Source organism: Rutilus rutilus, assembly GCF_951802725.1.
Source record: "Rutilus rutilus genome assembly, chromosome: 8".
NCBI lineage: Eukaryota > Metazoa > Chordata > Actinopteri > Cypriniformes > Leuciscidae > Rutilus > Rutilus rutilus.
In genome coordinates this window covers 35,813,520-35,838,548 of record NC_140222.1, presented here as the reverse complement: position 1 = coordinate 35,838,548, position 25,029 = coordinate 35,813,520, and the positions used below count along the sequence as shown (strand labels likewise).

The 25,029-nt window shown below is 38.1% G+C and overlaps 1 protein-coding gene across 1 annotated transcript in view; it reads left to right on the top strand.

The window, feature by feature from the left end:
* Positions 1 to 3,370: 3,370 nt before the first annotated feature.
* Positions 3,371 to 25,029, top strand: part of rbm20 (RNA binding motif protein 20) — a 66,301-nt gene continuing 44,642 nt past the window's right edge. Inside the window, exon 1 of the mRNA XM_084416662.1 lies at positions 3,371 to 3,534. Within this exon, the coding sequence (XP_084272788.1) occupies positions 3,452 to 3,534 (83 nt within the window). The 5' untranslated portion in view covers positions 3,371 to 3,451. The remainder of the gene's footprint in view (positions 3,535 to 25,029) is intronic.

Here is a 25,029-nt window from a genome sequence, read left to right as displayed (position 1 = left end):
CTTCTCACATTTCTCTAGATTTTGCATTGAGCTTGCATGACTCAATACCATGAAATATGCCAATTTTTAGGGCACAGAATAACGTTTGTAATGGTACCAGTTACGTTTAACAGTCACATAAGGATAATAAGTTATTCATAGTTGAGTGCGCAAAAAACGATGCAAGCCTTACCTTAGAAAAAAAACTTTTGCAGATATCTTCTGATCGGAGACGCGTCCAGTCTTCAGATTTTGCAGGATAAAAGAGGACACTAATACGCATGTGCACAGCAAAAATCACAACTTGTGCATGCTGCGCACGCAAGTTATTTAAGGTGTCTCAACTGTACACATGTCTCAACTGTACACAGTCTACAACTGAACGTTATTATGAAGTGTTACCTATCTATTGTCTATCACTCTATCTCTATCTAGCGCTCTATCTGTCTGTTGTCTATCTATCACTATTATTCTATCGCTCTCACTATATTGTTCTATCATTCTATCTATCACTCATCTATCGCTCCATCTATTGTCTATCACTATCTCTATCGCTCTTTCTATCTGCCACTATCGCTCTATAATTCTGTCTATTGTATCTCACTCTTATCTATCTGTTCACACTATCGCTCTATCTATTGTCTATCTATCACTATCTATTATTCTATCGCTCTATCACTATATTGTTCTATCTATCACTCTATCGCTCTATCACTATCTATTGTCTATCTATCACTGTCTATTATTCTATCGCTCTATCACTATATTGTTCTATCTATCACTCTATCTATCTATCACTATCTACACTCACCTAAAGGATTATTAGGAACACCTGTTCAATTTCTCATTAATGCAATTATCTAATCAACCAATCACATGGCAGTTGCTTCAATGCATTTAGGGGTGTGGTCCTGGTCAAGACAATCTCCTGAACTCCAAACTGAATGTCAGAATGGGAAAGAAAGGTGATTTAAGCAATTTTGAGCGTGGCATGGTTGTTGGTGCCAGACGGGCCGGTCTGAGTATTTCACAATCTGCTCAGTTACTGGGATTTTCACGCACAACCATTTCTAGGGTTTACAAAGAATGGTGTGAAAAGGGAAAAACATCCAGTATGCGGCAGTCCTGTGGGCGAAAATGCCTTGTTGATGCTAGAGGTCAGAGGAGAATGGGCCGACTGATTCAAGCTGATAGAAGAGCAACTTTGACTGAAATAACTACTCGTTACAACCGAGGTATGCAGCAAAGCATTTGTGAAGCCACAACACGCACAACCTTGAGGCGGATGGGCTACAACAGCAGAAGACCCCACCGGGTACCACTCATCTCCACTACAAATAGGAAAAAGAGGCTACAATTTGCACGAGCTCACCAAAATTGGACAGTTGAAGACTGGAAAAATGTTGCCTGGTCTGATGAGTCTCGATTTCTGTTGAGACATTCAGATGGTAGAGTCAGAATTTGGCGTAAACAGAATGAGAACATGGATCCATCATGCCTTGTTACCACTGTGCAGGCTGGTGGTGGTGGTGTAATGGTGTGGGGGATGTTTTCTTGGCACACTTTAGGCCCCTTAGTGCCAATTGGGCATCGTTTAAATGCCACGGCCTACCTGAGCATTGTTTCTGACCATGTCCATCCCTTTATGACCACCATGTACCCATCCTCTGATGGCTACTTCCAGCAGGATAATGCACCATGTCACAAAGCTCGAATCATTTCAAATTGGTTTCTTGAACATGACAATGAGTTCACTGTACTAAAATGGCCCCCACAGTCACCAGATCTCAACCCAATAGAGCATCTTTGGGATGTGGTGGAACGGGAGCTTCGTGCCCTGGATGTGCATCCCACAAATCTCCATCAACTGCAAGATGCTATCCTATCAATATGGGCCAACATTTCTAAAGAATGCTTTCAGCACCTTGTTGAATCAATGCCACGTAGAATTAAGGCAGTTCTGAAGGCGAAAGGGGGTCAAACACAGTATTAGTATGGTGTTCCTAATAATCCTTTAGGTGAGTGTATTATTCTATCTATCTATCTATCTATCTATCTATCTATCTATCTATCTATCTATCTATCGTCTATCTATTATTCTATCGCTCTATCACTATATTGTTCACTCTATCTATTGTCTATATCACTATCTATTATTCTATCGCTCTATCATTATATTGTTCTATCTGTCACTCTATCGCTCTATCACTATCTATTATTCTATCGCTCTTTCACTATATTGTTCTATCTATCACTCTATCTATTGCTCTATCACTCTATATCTATCACTATATTGTCCACTCTATCTATCTATTGTCTATCTTTCGCTATCTATTATTCTATCGCTCTATCACTATATTGTTTTATCTATCACTATCTATCGCTCTGTATTGTCTATCTTCACTTTATCTATTATTCTATCGCTCTATCTCTATCTAGCGCTCTATCTGTCTGTCACTATTGCTCTATCTATAATTCTGTCTCTTGCCTCTATCACTCTTATCTATCTGTTCACACTATCTATCGCTCTATCTATCTATTGTTGCTCTGTCACTCCTTCTATGCTATTGTACTATATATATATCCGTCTTTCTATCTGTCATTCTATCTATGATGTAAAATGACAGATTGGTTCATTAACTCCTTCTGTAGAGAGAATGAATTATTGCAGGTTTCATTATTATGTGCATTTCAAGTTTCACACAAATCCCGCTGACTCCCCCAAAGTCTGTTACTCAGGTTGAGCTTGAACACATCTTGGTTTCGTTGAGAAGATCCCGTGCCCAATTTTTTAAATCAAATTGTATCCAAACCCAAAACCCTACACAGCCAGCATCCAGATCTCCAAAAGATGCAGTAGAGTTGTGTGTGTGTGTGTGGGACAGAAGCCCTTGCAGGAGACTCTCCGTCAGCAGTTAATGCTCCAGAGCGTTACAGTGAGAGAATCAAAGGCTTTGCACGTAGACGTGCAACAGGGCGCCTCTTTGTGCCCCGCAAAATGTTAATGGTCGGAAATGTTAATAATCTGCGCACGGGGGTCTGGCCTTTGATAATCTGTTGACGAAACTGATCCGGCACTTTTGGGTGACGGGCTAATGGCATTCCTCACACTTGCTCTGTCATTGGCTGGAGAGAGAATGAAAGGGTCCGGCAGCCCTCGGGGACTCCCAAATGGTCAAACGTCCCTCTTCCTGTCGTATTCCTCCAGCCCTCGTCCCAGCAGCCCCTTCCAGCACACTGTTTTATCTGCACTTTTTTTAGACTTTTGAAGGTCTGGCAGAGGCTCAGTGAGAGGGCGCGTGCGAGTGGGTTAACTTTCATTACCGCTGTTGATCCCGGATTCACTGGAGGCCGATTCGTAGCTGCACAGAAAGACAGGACCTCAGTCGGGATTCACTGCAGTAAAAACCTCCTGCAACTTTTCGGGGAGTGACTCATTGGATTTTCCTGTGGGTAGAAAGTTGTTTCTACCATGAACCAAACTTGGGACAAGGGTGTTTTGGAGAACGGACAGTCAAACAATCTTGGGAAAGCTTGCGCTGAGCACCTCCAGAGGTAAGGAATGTGCCGCTGTGGGAAAAGCCGTTTGTGTTGCATGGAGATGTATGAAAAATCGATTTGTTAGCGAGCGTTTCGTCCCTGTTTTGGGGGGATAAATCACGCTTAAGTAGCAAGTACAGTAAGAAATCATCTAAATGCTTGACCTGGCACGGGTCCCAAAGGCACAGGGATGATGGATGGGTTTGATGAGTGTAACTTTTGAGCTCTTTGCCAAAGTGTAATTCCACTGCGATTCTGAGCTGTATTATTGTAGCCGCAGATCTCCGACATAAACCGTTATCATTCCTCCTGCTTATTCCGTCATGCTTTGGCTCATCACAAATGTAAACATGCATTTCTATTGATTTAAAGCAATATAAAATCAATTGATTTTGTGATTTTATTTTTATTTTATTTTATTTTTATTTATTTTTATATATTTTTTTATTATAAATTATTTTATTTTTGTAATACTCATTCTCATTTTACATTTAAACGTACAAATTTTTATTCTTACTAATTTTACTAATACTGAAAATATATTTATTTGGTATTTTTAACCATATTTACCAGCAGGAAAACCGTTTGTTAAAACTGATAAGTGTTGGGAAAAAAAAGATCTATAAATAAAAGCAAACAATAAAGGTTGTTAAATGTGATTATTGTTAGCACTCCTTACTGATATATATATATATATATATATATATATATATATATATATATATAGCATAAATAATAGTATTTATTTATTTTAAAACTGACAGATAGACTGAGTTTGTGCTGAGAATAACTACATCATTTTTGTAAAATTAATTTTGCGATTTAGTTTAGGTGTCCCCAAAATGTACCTTTTCATACTCTGAACTTTTTAAATAGTCATTATATAAAACTATTATTTTAGCTGTAAATCATCTTAATGAATTACTATTGTAAACTAAACTTGTAAACTTTTTTTTTTTGAAAATATTTAAACACTTAAACTCAAACTCTTGTTTATGAGTCGATAAATGATCCAAACTTAAATGACATGTCTATTGCAACATTTTAACGTTTAAAACACTGCTAAAACACACAAGTGACTTTTTAATGTTGTATAATGTAGGATATGACAGCAGATAACTACTCCCTTCGTGTTGAATCAATTATGAAGAAGAAAACAAATGGAAATTAGATAAAGTGATGAACTTGGGTCTCCACAGTCAGTCAGCACATGCAGTTGAATGTTTTCAGCAGATGTTACTGGTGACACGGCTATTTGTTCAGTGTTGATAAATGACAGGGCTTGATCAGTGCTGATGTGCACATAAGTGATGACCACATTCATGCAACATGCCTCTCTATGAAATCACTTAACACTAGTCAAAATATAATGCTAATTATGCAAAAAAAATAAGCAGTCTTGCAAAGTTTAGATGGTTGCATTGGCAAATCGTGTACAGAAAAAATTATTTTGCAGATGTCTTGCACTTTCACTAGTGTTCGTCAGATGAAGTGCTATGTAACTTGCTCTAGTACAAGGCGAACAAAATTAGCCCTGTAAACGGGACGAACATGGCAGTGATCTTCAGTGACTGACGTATAGAATCAGGCCACTCTTCCGTGTGAGTTACTGACAGAAATGTGGATGCCAATTTTGTTGCAGCGTTACAAAGGTGTCCAATTATGGACATGGCGTCCACTGTTTCTATTTTAAAACATTCTCAGTTTTTGCACTTCGTATGTGTATGTCCAGCAAAAGTTGTGCGGACATAATTTCTTGCTAAAAATTATGAGCAAAAGCAAGAGAACCAATGAAATATTAATAATTGATTGTTGTCACACACACACACAAAAAAAAGCCAGATAAATACCTTAACCAAGAGTTTCGTTCTTCTTTAATAAGTTAAAAAAGTTATTTTAATTTTTATCATATTTTTATGGTTTCATCGAACTTGTATGGTCATTAAAAATAAATATCCCTTTTATATATTTTTTGTAATTTTATTTTATATATATAAAGCCTATATATATAAACTGCCATCTGAAATTTTCTTCTAGAATGATCATTTTTATCAAGCTTGTATATTTAAGTTCAGTAATTTCACTTTAATGCCATTGAAAATTACCTATTAATTGTCATTTATGTGAAATTACTGAAATTACATATATATAATTTTTTTTTTTTTTACAATTTTCTAACATTTTATATATACACTTTTTTTTTTAGATAATGTTAGAAAATTGTAAAAAAAAAAAAAAAAAATCTGTGCAACAATAGGATTTAGTAAATATGACATTTGCAGTGGTTTGTTGTTTTGAAGAATAATTATGCAAAAATTGCTGTATATAATTTAAGTAAATTTTCATGTACTTTCCAAAAATATTTGATAAGGAAATTAAGTGTTTTTGTGCAGTTTAGTTAATCTGTGCAGTTAAAGTGTATTTGTGAACACATTTGATCGAAAGCAAATCCTGCAGCATCAAGCCAATGCTGTTATGGTGTAATTTTAACGGTTACTATTATAAATTTGTGACTTTGAGAAATCTATCATACGAAGTCAGCTTAATTGTTTTACAGTCTCTTGCATGTAACGGCGCAGTGCATGAAATCCTCAGCTGCCCGCGTGAAGCTTTTCACAGCCAGCGAAAGGTCGTGGGCTCTGACCGTGCGGTGAAAGACGGGGCATTTTTGATGGATTGTTTTTAAATAGCACAGTGGGCCACAGCATTATGACTGGTATTGTCAGGATGTGTCGGGGCTGTTGTGTTGTCCTTTCTTTTCCCCCTCTCGTCCGCCATGGTGTATCGCTCTCTCTTCTCCCATATATCCCTCGTCAGCTGCTCTCTCTATATCACTCTGCCAGCCCGACCCAGAGGGGGGAGTTTCCTCGTACCCCCGGGAACGTGAGGCTGATGGGAGTCCCAGACGCCATTCTGGGCTACAGCGCTTCTGTTTTTTTCCGGATACTTTGGTGTAAACGGCCGTGTGAATATGACCCTGGAAAGGTATATTGTGTTGTTAATTTTCATTGTAATATTGAACTATTTTTCCACAGCTGTCGTGGTCTTTGGTGTTGTTTGACCTCTGAACAGTTGGATCTAGATGTTTCAAGCACCGTATAGAGCAGTAAAAGTTTTACACTTGTTTCTTAGTGAAGGCCTGAGCGCTGTGTTGACCTTGGTTCTTCATAGCATGCGTGTTTGCCGGTATTACCAGGGATGCTTAAATCACAGCTGGGAAATATGTTGTGAATGCCTTTGTCCCTTCAGCTCTTAAGACTACCGGCTATTCGGTTGCCTTTTATCATTAGTTTCAATGTCTATGCGCTCATGAATCTGTATGGTGACACAATGCTCGGTGGAAACACATGTGTTTTGTGCCGTTTGATGTGTAGAGGCCTGAGAAATGTCTTTGTTTTTAGTCCTGGAACAACATTTATGACAGAGTCCCTAACTAACTATAAACTACCTGTAAAATCTGAGGCAACATTTTATAAATGATGTACTGACCCCTACCTTTGCTCAATTAAAAAGGGGATGTGGGATATCCAACTGGCCTATCCAATCGAAAGCTTGGTAAGAGAACGGTATGGTTTTGTTTCTTTGTACGCCATTGTACAAATGTCAAGCAACACTTTATGGATGTTGGGAATGACTTCCAACCATAAGTTTGCTCTTAACGTCCATAAAGTCTTGCGAGACAATTGAATGATTGGGTATAAAGAAACAAAACAGCAAAACTACCATTAGCTTAGCAAGTTTTCAATTGTCAACAAAGATGTTGATTAGCAACCAAATAAGGGAGGATTTACACATCTGATGATTGGGGAACAGAAACGTTTTAGCATAAAATGCCCAGAAACAGAGCGGCAATGCTAACATTAGCTTTATATCCGATTTGTAAAGTCATCAAGGAACCAGACTTCGAAAGAAAAACACTGCAGTGATGGCATCTTCATCAAATTTAAGACCGTTGACGTTAATTAATTGTATTAGTTTTAAACTATCTACATGCCGCCACCTTCATGTGATGTTGGCAAACCTGAAAACCAGCCAAACTTCATGCTTTCATTCATTTAGTCATCTTCTGATAGCTCAGATTTTTTTTTTTTTTTTTGTACTTGTAAATGCTGCAGCCAAAGGTGACACAGTGACAAAGTCACATGACAGTTTATTTAGGAAAGTGTGATCTCTCAAATATCAACACTCGCCCTTTCAGCAACCATAGCACGTGTGCTGTCAGCTCCTTTGATCGATGGACGCTGGTAAAAACAGAATGGCCGTTAATTATCAAAACCAGTTTGGTTGGTGAGGTTGGTTACATTTGGGAAGTGTGAGTGTTTGGAATGACATAAGACACAAGTTGCTGTTTTCTTCACGTTCACACACAAACGACTAATACAGTGTGAAAATATTTGTCTACAAGGCAAATGGCATTGGTGAGCCTGGTGAGGAAGTGCGAGGCTTGGCCCTCAGCGGGTGTCAACCACTGTCAGCCTGTTTGTGGTGACACTTATTTGTTTTCGACTTTGTAGAATTGTGGGTTTCCTGCTGTGGTGTTCTGACCTCTCAGCATGTGTTCATTGCTTTGACATGTAGAAGTAAATGGGCTAATCTTTATGTTGAGAGTATGACCGTCTTAAGGCACCAGCAACTTCTGCTATTTCACAGAAAGGGTTTGTATGTTTATTTTACCAGCTTTTTAAAATAATGTATTTAGACTTTCCTGTGTCAAATGTACTTTTATAATTTGTATCATATTTAGTCAACCAAAAAAAAAAAAGACTGTGTCGTCACACAGAGGTCGCGTAACTGCATTCATTCAACATCAACAATCGCAAGTATAGTCTAGAATAGATCCATGTTTGGATTTATTACAGCTCATCTCTGAGAAGGTTTGATTGTGAAGGAACACAGACTGACTGAACGACACCTTCATTTCAGCAGAAAATCTCAAACGGAGATCGCTAAACTCCAGCTTACTTGTTTGTCAGTGTGTTTTCAGATCATCCACGTTTCTTCTTCTTGGTTGGCAGATTGCAAATATTAAGTAAATCTTTGGGTAGAAAACGTGTCCTTTTAACACATTTAAATTCTTGAGATCTGGCTACCGCAAGCACGAAAGCTCCTCTTTTATTCGACAAAAACAAACCCTGATTTTGGTCAAGTTTTTGTTTTTTAAACTACATTTTAGTCTCGTCTTTTTTCGTCAACGATATTGCATGTTGATATACTCGGTCATGGAAAAAAAGGTCATCAACGAACATTTTTCGTCATAGATTTCATTAACGAAATAAAGCGTCACTCATAAATCCTGTCCCGTGGCCTCATGGGATAGTAAAGTGTCCATCGAATGTGCACTTCAGAATCTCGCCAGAGAAAGTTGGTCATTCGGGTACTTTTCGCCTCCTTTTTGTCGAATGCCATGTATTCTGACATACTACTCTATTATTATTATTATTGATAATTATCATCATCAATTATTCAATAAATGATTTACTTTTTGACAAAAACTGAAAAGCCAGGTTCATGACCTTGAGGTCTGATGACTTCAGTGTATCAGAGCAAATTTTGCCCGCTTGTATATCCATTTATAGCTTAATCAAATAAATTGTGCCCTCTCATCTGCACGAGTTCATATTGGATGTAATTAGAAATGGGAAGTCAGCCCTATGACCACCGCTTCACACCAATCCCGATGCGGTTTCCCTTTTGAGAAAGTGCTCGATCTGACATCACCGACAGCTCTATATGTGTTTGATTGAATTATATGTAATAAGCACTGCTGTATCGGCACTGTAACGGCAGTCCTGCTGTGTGCCGAACATATGCTGAGAACACGTCGGCCAAGTGTAAAGGTCCCTGGGTAAACATGGTCTAAAATTAAAGAAGGTGTTTATCCGAGTTTAATTGGACGTCTGTCCCTGAGCAGAATCAAGGCACGAGGCAGATCTGCTTATAAACTAGATTTAGCCTTTATTTGATTGTTAAAGTACAAGGTCCTGGATTGGCCCTGGCACACACTAGCACGCCCGCTTTTGGCCCGACAGTGGGCACACGGCTAATGACTGTATCTGTTTTTCCCATAACATCCCAGTCAGTATGCTCAAGTGCCCCTTTATTCAGTTCCAAATCATAGCTGTTCTCCATTATATTATCCTTCTTTTAAAAAGGAAATCATTTACATTCATGTCAAAGCTATTTTACCATAGAATACAAATATTTTATTTATTTTACTCTCATTTTATAACGGATTATATCAAGTTTATCAATCCGTTCTGCAGAATTCCACAGATTTTCTCCCAAAATTAGCAACTTTATACTTAAAACTAAAAATATTACACTGGATGTCATTATGATTAATATTATTAAAGTCACCGTTAAACAAAAAAAGTCAATATTGATGGTAAAAAAAATATTGAGCCACCAAGTAATGCAAAAAAATGTTAAACTAGCCTCTACACAATTGTCTACACTGTTCTATGCAGTTTTCTTTCTGTAAAAAGGAACTCTAAAAACTATGTGATTAGAATCATGATTAGTTATTTAACCCACTGATTAAATATAAGTATACAAATTAGTATTTTTAAGTTGTATTGTCTGTATTTCGGTGCATACACCCCTGGTTGGGAGTCAGTGCTCTAGAACATGGCCTGTAGACACATTTATCTGCATGTATAGTTACGCATTGGCATCCGTTGCCATCTTATCAAAATCTCACAGCACTTAAAGGGTTAGTTCACCCAAAAATGAAAATTCTGTCAGTAATTACTCTCCCTCATGTTGTTCCAACCATGTAAGTCTTTCGTTCATCTTCGGATCACAAATTAAGATATTTTTGATGAAATCTGACAGCTGTCTCACTCCTCCATAGGCTATTCAAGATGACGTCCTGACATTGCCGGAAGCGCAAAACGGTCTGTTTGTAAGCAGAGGAAGACGCGCGCTGTATGTAAGCTATTGAATTCGACACTTATTGTGATTTAGGTCTCGATGATGTCGGGACGTCATCTTGTACAGTAGATGGCGGTAATTCTCCCAAGGAGTGAGCAGCCAGTAACAAGTAGTAGTAGAAGAAGAACGCCGTAATCTCAGTTCTCGCGCATGCGTCCTGGCGCTCCCGTGAACTCTCGTCAGAGGCCCACATTGAAGAACACTAATAGTTGGATAAAGTCGTTATTTTTATTGTTTTTCCGCACAAAAAGTATTGTCGTCGCATGATAAACTTAATGTATAGCCACTGTAGTCACTTGGACTATTTTAACAATGTTTTTAATAACTATTCTGGGCCGGCGAGTTTCGGTCCCTCTGAAAGCCTATGGAGGAGTGAGACAGCTGTCAGATTTCATCAAAAATATCTTAATTTGTGTTCCGAAGATGAACGAAAGACTTACACGGTTGGAACAACATGAGGGTGAGTAATTACTGACAGAATTTTCATTTTTGGGTGAACTAACTAACCCTTTAATGTGATAGGGACAACATTACTATCAACCAATCAGATTTTAGGGTTAGTGCTCGAGGCATACATTGTTGTGAATGATTACTTTTTCTTCCTGTGTACAAATGAATCATGCACAACACCAGAAGCATGTATAAAGACAGTAAATAGGCTCAGTTTTGAGTTCATGTGTGGCGCTCCCCCCCTCTTTTCACGTAACTAACATATCACAGACCTTTGACAACAGCCCTGTCATGCCTTAATGCCAGGAATGTGTACGGTTTCTCTCCAAAGACTTTGAAATCTCTTGCTTAAAGCTCAGGGTTGCACAGATGCTGCTGCTCACTGTAGTGTGAGTAGTTTGTTGCATGTGTGTATTGTACACCTTAAGGCATTTTGCTTTCGTCTACGGTCATCTCGCGTTTAACCATCTGGCATGTTTTTTTTTTTTTTTTTTTTTTTTTTTTTTTTTTACAACCTGTAGCTCAGTTGTTCATTTTGTGCCATTGTACCATCCTTTATGATGTCTGTAGTCATTTTATAGTATAGCACCAAGGCACAGATATAATGCCTTATATGAGTTTCTGTATTGTAAAGCCAAAAATATTGAAACTTCAATGAGGAACCGTTTCTAATGTAGAATAGGTCAATGTTAAAATGGGTTTAAGAAAATATGGAAATATTAGACATTAGAGACTGTTCTGTTCCTCAAGTTTCAATATTTTTCAGAGACAATAAGCAAGACAATTGTAGGTAAAGATTCTTTTTTTGTTTTTGTTTTTTGAGGATTCCAATCAGCCCAACATAGCAACGCTACAGCCAATAGCATGAGTTTGGGGCGGGGTTATCTCTGTTTCCCTAACCAATGGCAGACAGAGTCTTTGAGGAAAACCCTGTTTGAAAACCATTATTGCGATTACATTACACATTTCAGCGTTTAAATTATACGATATAATTAAAACTATTAATATAGAAACTCAAATTCTCAAGCTTGTCTTGAGATTCAGGGTGATTGTGACTCAACTCAATTTAATATGATTGTGACAGTTTTAATCACAATTATCAGTAGGTTCTCTGATAAATATACTTGACACCATCACAGGTTGAGAATAACCGTAAGCCATTTTGTTTCTGCTTGAGGTAGATTGAATTCGCAGTAGGTAGCGGTAGGGATTTCTCAATGAAATCTTTATAGGGTATCGTGTAGGCTTGTAAGTGGTCAGGGTGCTAAGTACTCTGGTAAATATTCCTTTCATTGATTTCAGCTTTATGGCGTTTTCACACATTCTTTCTTCTCAGGTCGTCAGTATACCATAAAATGGTACTTTAGGTCCAGCTAAAACACATGTGGCCCGTTCAAAGAAAGTTCAAGGGGTCACAAATGTGCTTTTTTCAGCAAACAACCCAAGGGAAGAAGAGAAATCTGTCAAGTTTTTAGGGAATCTTATCAAGTAAAGCTTTTGAATGAGCATCAATGGAGGAAGATGCTTTTTAGGCCAAGATAGTGTAGTTATAAAAAGAAGAATTTGGTAGAGTTTGGTATCTCTAATTGGCACATTTAAAAGGGACACCTGTCTAAATATCTACATAATTTATTTCTGTCTCCACCTGTTTCCATATGTTCATATATGATGCTCAATCACACTTCTTAAAAAAGCTATGTTGTATAAGGCCCGAAATTCACAGCTTATCAATCATCTTTCCTTCAAATCGTGACGTCGAGGGTGATCTGTGGTGTATTAAGATACAGATCAACATACTATATTGGATGAGTAGCCGCCTTTTTCCATTTTGAGCCAGTATAAGGTTCAATCACGTCTGAAACAGAGACGAGTCTGCTAGCTGGTTGCACTGTGGGGTCTCGTGGTCTGACCAGGTGCTCGGTGTATAAATTACCAGGCATGGCAATGCCTGCATTTCACCAGCAGGTGTGCTGAAGGGAATAGAACAGCAGGGGTCAATATATATAATTTTACTACTCACCATTTGTAATTTTAGATGCTTACTGCTGCCGATGTTAATGGATAGCAATGTCTGATATTCCTCATGGGCTAACAGCGGTGTTCGTCTCTGATCATGTGACCTGGCCCGGCCTATAGTGTGTGTACTGTGTGACCGACATTTTGTTGACTTGCTGACAGTTGAAAATAGGTCGCCTTTCGATCGCTGCCAAGACTGCAGTTGCCGATAACTATTGTTCAGCAAGTTAGATAAATGAGGAGGATCGAAATACCAGGAATAATTGACCCATAATCTACTGGTGTCGGCACCTAGAAGTTTTTTTTTTTTTTTGAAGATCACAAAATAAATGTCCAAGCCATATTTCTATCTAAAGGGAAAGAGACAAAATTAGGACTTTAAAGTCTTTTGCATTGTGATTTAAACACATTTTTCAAATTATAATTTTTGTAATTAAAATATATTAATAAGCAATATGGTGGATAAGCAATAGTTACTAAGATAGGATTGATCAGTAACATGTTTAAGTGTCAGTTGTCTTCACAATGCAGAAACCTTAATTGTATTAAAGCCTAATTTTATTCAAGCAAAATATCTTATTCTGGAGTGACATTATTTTTTTTTAAGTTAATTGCTAACACAAACACAAAACCAGTTGCCACACATACGTATAGCCTCTGAGGGCTTCAAGGTTAATTTATAGGGCACGGTGGCAACAGGCAAGGCATGTTTTACAGACGTTTTACAGACCCTGTAACAGCTTGTCTTTCTCTAAGACTCCATATGATCTTCCTCGTAACACAAACCCACCTAGCCATGCCAAAAAAACTCCTCACCATATTAGCAACAAAATTAATAGTGACACAACATAAAAATAGTGGACACAACATGCTTGTCAGCTCTGCTCAAGAATATTATTTACTTGGACTTAATCTTAGACTTGTTCACCCAGTTATCATTACTGATTGTTAAACAGGCACTAGCTATAGTGTTAGAGTTTAGTTTTAGTCTATGAAAGTTGCAACAAGGTTCTACATAAGGACTACAAATACCACAATGACACAAGTTTATGTGCTTGGCAAAGTAGCATTAGCATAGTTGCATTAATGTTTTATTATAATCCGCTGCACACATTGCTAACAAGGTTCTACATATTAAGGACTCCAAATACGACAAGGATGCAAGTTTATGTGCTTGGCGAAGTAGCATTAGCATAGTAGGGTTAATGTTTACGTGTTTGTTTAGTCCACTGTGTAAGAAGGTTCTAGATAAGAACTCCAAATACCACAAGGACTTGAGTTCATGTGCATGGCAAAGTAGCATTAGCATTATCGTTCGTGTGTTTTAGGCCTGGTTTCACAGAAGCCAGGATTAGGCCTTAGTTCAATTATGACATTTAAGTATCTTTTATAAACATGCCTTTAGAAAAAAAAAACATACTGATGTGCATCTTGAGACAAAACAAAGGCACTGATATATTTTAAGATATCTCAGTGCAAGTTACTTTCAGTTAAACCTGTTCAAACATGCATTTTAGTCTGGGACTAGGCTTAAGCCTGTCTTTGTAACATACTCGGTTACTTGCGTATCGCCAATATGGGCGTGGCATCTGGCTATAAAAGCAGGCGATCTGGCATGCATGGGATATTTAGATTAAATTCGACTGAAGCGACGAACTGAGAGTCGTGCAATATAGCACGGCCTGAAACGCAGTACTCATTCCCATATCTCAGGGAACGGAGGTTACGCAAGTAACCGAGTACGTTCCCTTTCGATACTTTACTCGTACTGCGTCACTAGATGCTGTAATGGGGAACCAATACAATCATGCCGTGCTATGGCTGTGGAACGACTAAAATGATATACTTGGCCTTAAGCCCGGGACACACCAAACCGACGCCAAAGAAGTAGCACTGATGAAAGCCGACTGTGTTGTCGCCTCGCGTCGGGGGAAAAAGCTGCACCTGAGCACACCTAGAGAACTACTGCCGACTGTCAGCTACAATGCGTGTTCTGCGCCTGCGTGTAAAAGAGACAACTGTCTATTTCTGAAGATATATTCGTCATTCAAAAAGGGTTACCGTTTTTAAAATTCAATCCTGCTAAACACTTTCTTTATTCCACTCTGCTCACGTTAATATTGAAATATTCGGCAAGGAACACTCGGGTACGATGACGTAACATTAGAACAGCTTCTATCTGTACCGTTTTGACTTCTTTGCTCTCTGTTTTGCTAATATTCTCGTGCAGTGACTCGTTCACTAAGCTGAACAGCCAATCAGAGTTCTCTCTCTCACCGTCGATGGTCCGACACCGATTCAACATGTCGAATCGGCGGAAAAAAAGCAGACGAGGACCAATTTCAGCCGACTGTGCGGAACCGTGCGGAACACACTGAGGAAACTTAGTCGGCCGACTCACAAAAACTGTCCAACGTCCGACCATCGGCTTGGTGTGTCCTGGGCTTTAGGCCCTAGCAGAGCCTAGAGGAACCAAGACATAATAGGGAATACTCATTTCGCTAGACGTAAGTCGGAGCCGCCTAGGAACGTAAACCAGGAAGAACTCCTAGAGGTCAATCCTGCCCTAGACAATCGTTCCAGGAAACCTGTATGTATAGGCACTAGAAGGGCCGAGATCTGGTTAGGTAGAGAAGACAATAGCCTGTTACCCTGTTAGTTTATGTGCTTGACGAATCAGACAACTATTGTAGTCTTTATGTAGAAGCTTGTTTGCAGCTATTGTGAAAACCCATTAGAGATTTTTGAGGGAACACGTGGAGAATTTTGCTTTCCAGATTGGCCTGAAATTGTTGCTGTACTAATTGATGCTGTACTAATTGATGCCATTTTATATTTATAGAATTGTGTATATATATATTTTTTTTTACTAATTGATGCTGTACTAATTGATGCCATTTTATATTTATAGAATTGTGTACTTTTTTTTTATTTTTTTTAGGTGACATTCATGTTTAAACAAAGCCTAAATTTACATTCCCAAACTGTTTCCTACAGGTCTCTACCGCAGTATTTTGCCATAGATCCTTTCTATGACACGTCTTTCTGACTCAAACTCAGTGGGCACCTGCCAAACATTGTTTGTTTAGTTTAACTCGGTGGGGAAGCCAACCCTGTGGTTCTGGTGTCATTAGCTGAACTTCATGAGATGACAAAAAAACACTAAAGTTTCCCTCTGGAGGCAGTCTGAATGGATGAACCAGCTGCAGTTTGGCGTTGATTGTCTGTGGGGTGGGACGTGTGAAGGTGCGGGCTATTTGTGTTCATTCACAATGTAAATATCAAGCAGATTTATGAAGAGTGAGTCATGTAGACATTTTAAGGGTCGAGGTGACTCATGTCCACCCACGGTCCGTCTTGCATAACACCCAAAACGTCACAAACGCAGGTAGACCTGCTGTAACACCACAGCAATGATACAACAGCAAAAGTTATGCTACGTTTTTTTCTTTTATACCATTTTTAAACATTTATGACTCTCGTTAAGTGGTAAACATCAGACATCAAATTAAGTTCTTTGTTTTTTCTTTTCATATTTTTAATTTTAGAATCATGAACACAGGAAGCCAGGCTTCTCTTCTCTTCCAGTTTACATATTTTACCTGTACTAAAACTATCTGTAATGCTGCAAAAAAAAATTTGTAATCATATTTTAATTCATTATCATAATCATGAACTCAGTTGTTTGTAGCGCAAATAGTTTTACAGTTTACTGTACTTTATTCTTAGTTATTTACTAATGCATATAAAAATATACTAATGAATAAAAATATATAGCTAATGAATCTGAAGTCTTACACATTAAACACACACAACTTATTTGTTGCAAAATAAGGCACCTGGTGCATGTTTGTTCATCCTTGGCAGCATCACCAAGACTTGTCGCGCATACTGTATATAGCTATATCTAATATTTATATTATCTTAAACCAACAATGCTTCTCTGCTTTTTATATTTATAAAGAAATAATGTACAAAATAATATGCCAAGAATTTCAGCCTATTAAGTCGTATATTTTTTTTCTTATTGAGGTATTTAAAGTGGTCGTAAACTGCATTTCTTAAAAATTATTTTATAGTGATTTCCTGAGGTGCGCTTATGTTAGTAAGTTATCACTTCAATAAAAAAAAAAAGCTTTAGTGCGTTTTAGTGTGAGCACATACAGGCACGTCTGCTTCATAACATGACATTAAAAAGCTATCTGTGTGGGCAAACGGGTTGCCCTCGACCTGTGGTGGCTTGGAATCACAAGGGGAATTGGATATACGCGTTTAGACGTAGGTCAGAGTCTTTTAATATTTGCTTAGGCTTATATTTGCTTTGATACATTTACATTTTAATAGCAATTAGTAATTAATCCGCAATCAAGTCTGTTGTCAAGATAATCTCGGAGATGTTACAACTAAAATGTCAACCATTTAAAAATTAAACAAAAAGCTTTCAACATATTAATTATGTTAAAAAACATATTAATATTAATTAAAAACATTTATATAATTAAGATCTTCAATATATTGTGCTGATTTGGCTATTTCTCCACATACTTTTTTTTTTTGTCAAATTTTGTCTCCTGAAATCACTGCGCTTTGAATGAAAATGTATTCAATACCATTACACCTGTCAGAATGTGCGAATCAAATGAAAATTTAGCTTTTTTTTTCTCACAACTATACTCGTCTCTGGACAAGACAAGCGCATTCTTCTTCCGAGTCCGACACTCGAGTTAGGCTACTGCACCGACGCTACGTGCTATGGATTAACACCGATCTGCCTTTTACACTTGCCTACTGCAAGGGAATGAAGACATCAGAATTAAAACTAAAACTATTGTGAATTATAGATCATATTTGATAAGTGCTTTTCGTGACCCAATCCATTGAAGTAAGATAAAAAAATGTTTTCAATAAAAGCCGATGAGGGGAAGGTAAGTCAACGCCCCCCGCATAAACCAAAACCTAAAATTGTTTGTACATTACATCTACTGTAGACTGGGTAAATCCAGTCTGCTGGCGACTTGATTTCGCCCTGCAGCTCAGGCTGGAAACCTGTACATTCTTCTATCCTGCTTCCGTTACAAACCTGCGGGGACCAATCACAAACTGGCTTATCCACCTGGCGCTGGCGCGCTATTGGGGTTTAATCCAATCCAATTCCTTTTAACCTCTCCACGATGCTCAATGGCTTCTTTAGTTCGAGTCACTCAAATCGCTCGAGTGGGTGTAAATACCACTCACTTTCATGTTTTTTTGTTTGTTTTTTTGCACAACATGCAAAAATCGCTTGATGCCATTGCTGCTTCTCCAGACCACTGATCAATGCTCCACACCAACACGTTTGTTTTGACACACTTCCTGCCTGGAGTTTTCGCTGCAAAGTACGTCTCCCGGATCGTTGGTCTGATTGGTTGAAGGACTATCCAATTTCCAATTGCGTACAGAGTCATTTGAACTATGCCCGCTGATGCAGTAGAAAATTGTGCAGTAGAAAATACAGAGCAGACTCCCCAGACTAATGTTCAATCTTAAAAGACTGAGCTTGGTCTGGTGATAGCCAGACTACATTACATCAGTATCCGAGCTGTCATCTGGGGTGGCAAATAAGGTGGCAAAGCTCAGTTTTAGAGTGGCAGCTGCCACCCTTGTGTCCCCTAGGTCAGATGTCGGATTTGATTCTGATTTAAAACTTGAATTTGGAAGTGGCTCACGTTTTACACGTGTGCAACAAATTCTGTTCAGTGTCAGATTGGCAAAAAAAAAACAGACTTTCTACTCTTGTGTAAACCGCCTAACACCGTGTTTACACCGGACATGACAACAGCTAGAAGCGGTCTACACTGGACGCAACAAAGCGACCTTTGCAAATCCGTTTGTCCTTCCTATGAGAAGTGTAGCCAGTGCTCGGAATACGGAGGCGTCAATTTACTGTCGGAAATTTGTCTTGTCAAGTCGCACCACATCCAGTGTAGATACGGTATAAGTCATTGGATCCTAGTAACAAACAGTGCATGCATACACATATATTTTATTGTCAAAAATTTTAACGCACAAACCACCCATTCAACAATACATGGGCTACTTACATTTTTTTCTAAATCTGGGATAAAAGTCAAAACTGAAAAGTAAAAAAAAAAAAAAGTTTTCAATGTGTTTTATCTGGTCTTGATTATAGCGTGTCGCTTCGCTTGAGGTTTTTGATGCGCATGTGCTCACGCAAGAGCATGAGTGGAGCATGAAGTCCAGCTCCCCATCTCGGGTTGAGCTTGACCTGGTCCAGCTTACGTCCAATGACGTCCAGAGAAGGGGGACGTCTCTGGAGTAGGCATCTGTTAAGTGCATGAGGATAAGTTTGATAAGTGGCGTGTGGCTGCACGGGTACGTTGTGCGGAAGCCCTTATTTGGAGATGGTTTGACTGTGTATTATCCTAATTAGTAACTACACACTACCTCAATTGTTTACTATCATCCATTTTTATCAACATTACGTGCTTATGCACCTGCCGTGAATCATTTTGCGTGAAAATCATGCTTTAGTCAACTTAAGGCTAGAGTTTCATTAGAAATGGAGCTAACCTGATGTCGTCGATTATCATTATATCTTCTGTACTCCTTTGTTTCTTTAACCACTGGCCCAGTGTTATCTATGGAAACAAACAAGCCGTCACTGCTCTATTCTCAGCTGCTGCTATCAGTACAGCTCAGCCCACGGTTATCTCATAAGAGCATTCACGGAGACATGGACAGACAGTTGGAGGACGTGTGTCTACGAGAGGGTGTCCAATTTCATTAGCCTTTGTTGCCTGCTCTGCTCTGATAAATGTGAAGAATCTCTATCTTCGCAATTTTGTGGATGATGGGAATGATGTGTGTGAATGGGACAGAATGTGTTGTGTGATCTTCAAAAGCGTATTAATAACATCTCATAACCCGGGTGGCCATAGCACAGTGAGGTCTGGAAAGTGTACAGCTGTCGTCGACTGTAACCTCTCATCGGATGATCTTGCCTTATCAATGGGCCCAGTGGGGAAGAAGTGATGTCGGGGCTTCTCTTAATGGCCGGTCGTAATTAAATGACTGCAAATGGGCCCCAGATGCAGAGTTAGTGTCGCCCCTCGACTGTGGTGCTAAATTAAATGTATTAGTTGAGCGCAAGGAATCACGGTTGGATTAGCGTGGACAAGTTTGCCCCTGCTGGTAGATATGATAACAACACCGTATGGCTGCAAAAAGCATCTTTCTTCATTGATGGCAATTCAAAAGTAGCTACATGCTACAAAAGGAGCTTCACAAATGGGGTTTTGACAGCAAGTGCCATTAAAGAAACATTTTTTGCTTCCCCCAAATAACCTTTCAGTGAGCAGTTCTTTAAAGAACCGGGTTTTCTCAATGTGAAGAACATTAACCCCTTTCCACTATAAATGGAAAGTTTCCATGGATTCTTCATGGTTCTGTTGATGCCATTATTTTTAACAGTGTAGTTAACAATTAACTGTAGGCACTGCACAAAACCAGGGACATCCTCATTTTGTAAAACAATATATAGATAGTAAATCATGTTTTTTTACATGTTCTATTTTATATACATCTAAAAACAAATAAATGTGAATGTGTGTGTGTGTGTGTGTGTGCGCGACTGTGGGATGAATCAGATATGGCTGTTACTGGACTGAAGCAGGCGGCCTGCCAACCAGTGATATTTTCAGGCTTTACTGCTGCACTAACTTTATTTTAATAGGGCTTATTTAAAGAAGTGCAAAGTGCAAGCTCATTGTGTGTGTATGTGTGAACTTCACCAGCAATATGCCTTAAAGGAATAGTTCATCTAAAAACAAAAATAATCCAATAATTGACTTGCCCTCAAGCCATCCTCCCAGCTTTATAATGGCATTGAATAGTGCCCAGGTTTTTGAAGTGCATCCATCCATGCCATAAATGTAATCCAACTGGCTTCTGGCAGTGTCCGTACTCAGAGTGAATTGAGAGTTGAGCTCACGAGAGAGTTGAGCTCTGGCGGAAAGGGTGACCTCTGACCTGACATATGATGTAGCTCTTCTCTAATATCGAAGTCCTCTTTAAAACTTCTCGTTTTAGACTTCTAATTCATGACCGGCATTTTGGTTTGCTCTATCCTCTGTGCTTCCGTGTTCGTCAGGTCTCACCTAAGTTTGCACTATGCCTATGTCATACGTCAGGTCAGAGATCACCCATTCGCCAAACTCGATTATCTTGTGATCGTGCGTACGGCCGTTGCCGGAAGCCAGTGATCACAGTTTATAAAGTTATAAATATGGACTATTTTTCTTACAAAAACGCATCTCTTCGCTTCAGAAGGCCTTTATTATAACCCACTGGAGTCATATGTATTACTTTTATTATGGATGGATGCACTTTTTTGGGCTTCAAAAATTCTGGCACTTTTCAATGCCATTATAAAGCTTTGAAGAGCCAGGATATTATTTAATATTAACTCTGATTGTGTTTGGCTGAAAGAAGAAAGTCATATACACCTAGGCGGACTTGACAATTTCGTAAATTATGGGATAATGTTCATTTTTGGGTGAACTATTTTTTAAAAACTTAAAGGCATTTTATTAGCCAAAACTTTAGAATCTCTACTTTTCCATCTAAATTTAAAGCAATATGCTTTAAAACATAAAAAGGCATTTAATAAGCTTAAACTTTTATTTAACTTTCTATTTAATTATATGCACAAATTATCAGATTGAGTTACACTTCAGATCAAGAAATGATGATAACTGTAATAACAATATTAATGTCCACACCAATGCACAATATCATTCTGTTCATTATAAGCACACTGCAGTTTTATCGTCTGCCATTTTAAATGCTCATGCTTAAAGCAGGATGGATTCTGATTGGCTGTCAGTGTTTTTATCATTCATCAGCTAGAAAAATCATTCTGAAAGTGATTCCAATGATTTCATTCGTCTGCTGTTATCGTTATAGCTGTGGCGTGAAATCGGCTATTCTTTTAAATTTACGACTATTTTTAAAACCATAACCAACCATGAACGAACCTTTTAAAAGGATATAGTTCACCCGCACATATTACTCACCCTCATGTCTTTCCAACCCTGTCCAGCTGATTTATTCTGCATAACTCAAAAGAAGATATTTAGAAAAATGTCTTTTTGTCCATATAATGAAAGCCATTTTTCAAAATATCATCTTCTTGTGTTTGTCGGAAGAAACGAGCTCTTGAAGTATATTCTTGGTAATATGAAGTCTACTGGAACAATCTCTGTCCCGGCTGCTTACAGCTGTGGTGTCTTGTCTTTTTGCCAGTGTGTAATGGCTCAACAGCGGAAAAGTCACAGTAGTTTCATCCTCCGCTTCCTCGTTTGTCTTCTCTGATAGTCTGCAAGTCTTTATTAAATCCAGTAGGGATATAACACTAATGCGGCTCCTTCTTACTTGTGATTTTCACACAGATCATCCAACTTCCTTGAGTATGTGGCAGCTGTTCACAGCTTTTCTGGAATCTTCTGTGTTTGCAGTCATTAATGTAATGGCTATTTGATAAACTGTTTCCGTTCTGTGGAGCTCACATGTGGCCACATGCTTCGTTATTTTAATTTTTTTGTCATAATTGCATCAAGCTGAGAGAAATTATAGAATAGATATCCTGTTTTGGATTTGCCTTTAATGCATCCAGCTTTAGCTTTAATGTTTAGAGTTCGAAATAAAGCCAGTATCTTTCCATTTTGTCTTCACTGACAACATTTAAACAATTACGCTAAATTACAATTACTATGCTAACAATTTAAAGCTAACTTCCACCATCCCGGCCATCAAACTGCTACCGTAAGGCCAAAAAGTTTGCTCGATTTAATTTTTTTTTTAAAAATAATAATTCTCTGATTCCGTAAGGATGCATTAAAGTAATCAAAAGTGACAGGAAAGACATTCATAATGTTACAAAATACTTCAAATAAATGTTTTTCACTTTCACTTACTCATAAAATGGTTTCAACATTGATAATAATAAGAAGAAATGTTTCTTGAGTATCAAATCATCACATTATAATGATTTCTGAAGGATCATGTGAGACTAAATTACATTTTACAATATATTCACATAGAACAGTTATTTGAAATTGTAGTAATATTCCAAAATATTACTGGATTTGATCAAATAAATACAGCTATATTGTGAGCGTTAAGAGACATCATACAAGAACATAAAAAAATGGTAATGAATATTTATACATACATTGCAATATTTTATATACTATGTTCATAACAGACTCTGCGGGAGATGAGCTGAAAAAACAAATAATTAACAGAAAAAAAGCTGTTGCAATGGCAGATTTTGACCAAAACAAGTTTGAGAACGACTGGTTTGGAGCAAGATGGCGATGTACCTTTTCTACATAAATCTGATCATACAATTTCAAAGTTTATGTTTAATCAAACAACATTTGTGATGAAGTGTCAGTGAATCGTTGTAATTTGGTGCGTTTAAGTCCTCTGGGGAAGGATGTATTTTTGGATATTTGGAAAGTCGTAATCACTGATAAAAATGATTCTGTGGTGAAGTAAATACTGAAAAAAACTATGTAATTTCTACCTGAATACGTTAAGTTAGCAATTAAAAAAAACAGTAAATTCTACAATAGTACTCTATTTAAACTGTTAGAAATGAAAGCAAAAATATGTTAAAAAAGTAAAGTAAAACCTACTTAACTTTCTGATACTGGTGTTCCCATCATGCATTGGATAGAAATAATGAATAAGGTTGCACTTTACACTGTTTTATCATTGCTTTTGTTGTTTGGTTCAGTAACTTGCTGTTTTCTGGAGTTCATTTTACACTCAGAATGACATTAATTCTCAAAAGTGATCCAACGAATGTTACCGTTATGTATTGTGTGCTAAGTATTGAGATCGTTCTGGTGTTTACCATATCACTTCTATCATGTAGATATATGTTGCCTTCACAGTATTATTTACTAAGATGTTCTAAGTAAAGCATACACTTTAAGGCATTAATTCAGTGTTATATTAAGTTAAATGTACTTGAAACAGAGTTTTGCAAAGTAAACTTCAACTGCGACTTTGTTGTGCCGTTAATGTGCGATCGAATCATAAATACGATCTTTCTGACATGACTTGAGCACACCATTTTTTATTATTATTTTTTTTTTTTTACTTTTATTCAAGCTCAAAAGATATCCGAAGAGGAACTTGCATCTCTGAAGGCGAGTGCATGTGCGTGTGAGTGCATTTGGGCTGGCATAGATTTCCATGTGAGGACAGAGACAGGTGGATGAGGCACAGGATCCTGATTGGCGGGAGAGGACCTGTTTCTAGGTAGTGCTTGGCAGCGATTGGCTGAGGAAGGCGATGTCACTGGGGAGTGACAGGCCGTGATTGGCATCCACAGGCTGGTGGTGCTGACAGATGGTAAAATGCTACGCAAGCTCGGGACAGATCTCACTCACAGGGTGGTGGTAGTTGGGGGTGGTCAGGGGGCGTAGTGTTGGGTGGCGGTGGTCAAAGAATGCTGGAATGGATGCCTTGAGTATGTTGCCCTAAACTCGGATGAAATCTGTTTATGTTTGGAAACATCACCCAAGGCTTGTGAAAGTCATAGTTGTGAAGTCCACTTTATGAAGACAGAGATGAAAATGTTCTCTTATGCCAACTTGATTCACTGTGACATTGCAATGAGCTGCATTTCAAAACCGGTTAGCCTGCAAATCGGCCAATTAATCTATTTTGGTTCTGCCTAGTCAACACGAAAATGTAAACCCTGCCTCAGGGACCTCCTTTAAAGGAATCGCTCACCTAACAATTGAAATATTATTTATTAATATTTGAAAAATTCATGTGGTGCGACCAGAATGTGTAGAGCATGAGACCGTTATGACTGTGTGTCAAGGTCACGAAGTCTCTTAAAATATCAGATAATTTTACCTTTTTATAACAAAGCAAAGTTGATCCAGTGTATTATAAAATGCCAAGGGTTCAAAATAACATTATTTTGTTCAGAATTTTAAAAAAATTCAGGTTTTCTGTCTAAATTAAATCTCTTTTAAACATGTTTTAAGTACTGTTACATTAAACTTCAGTAGTCAAAAAGTATGTCTA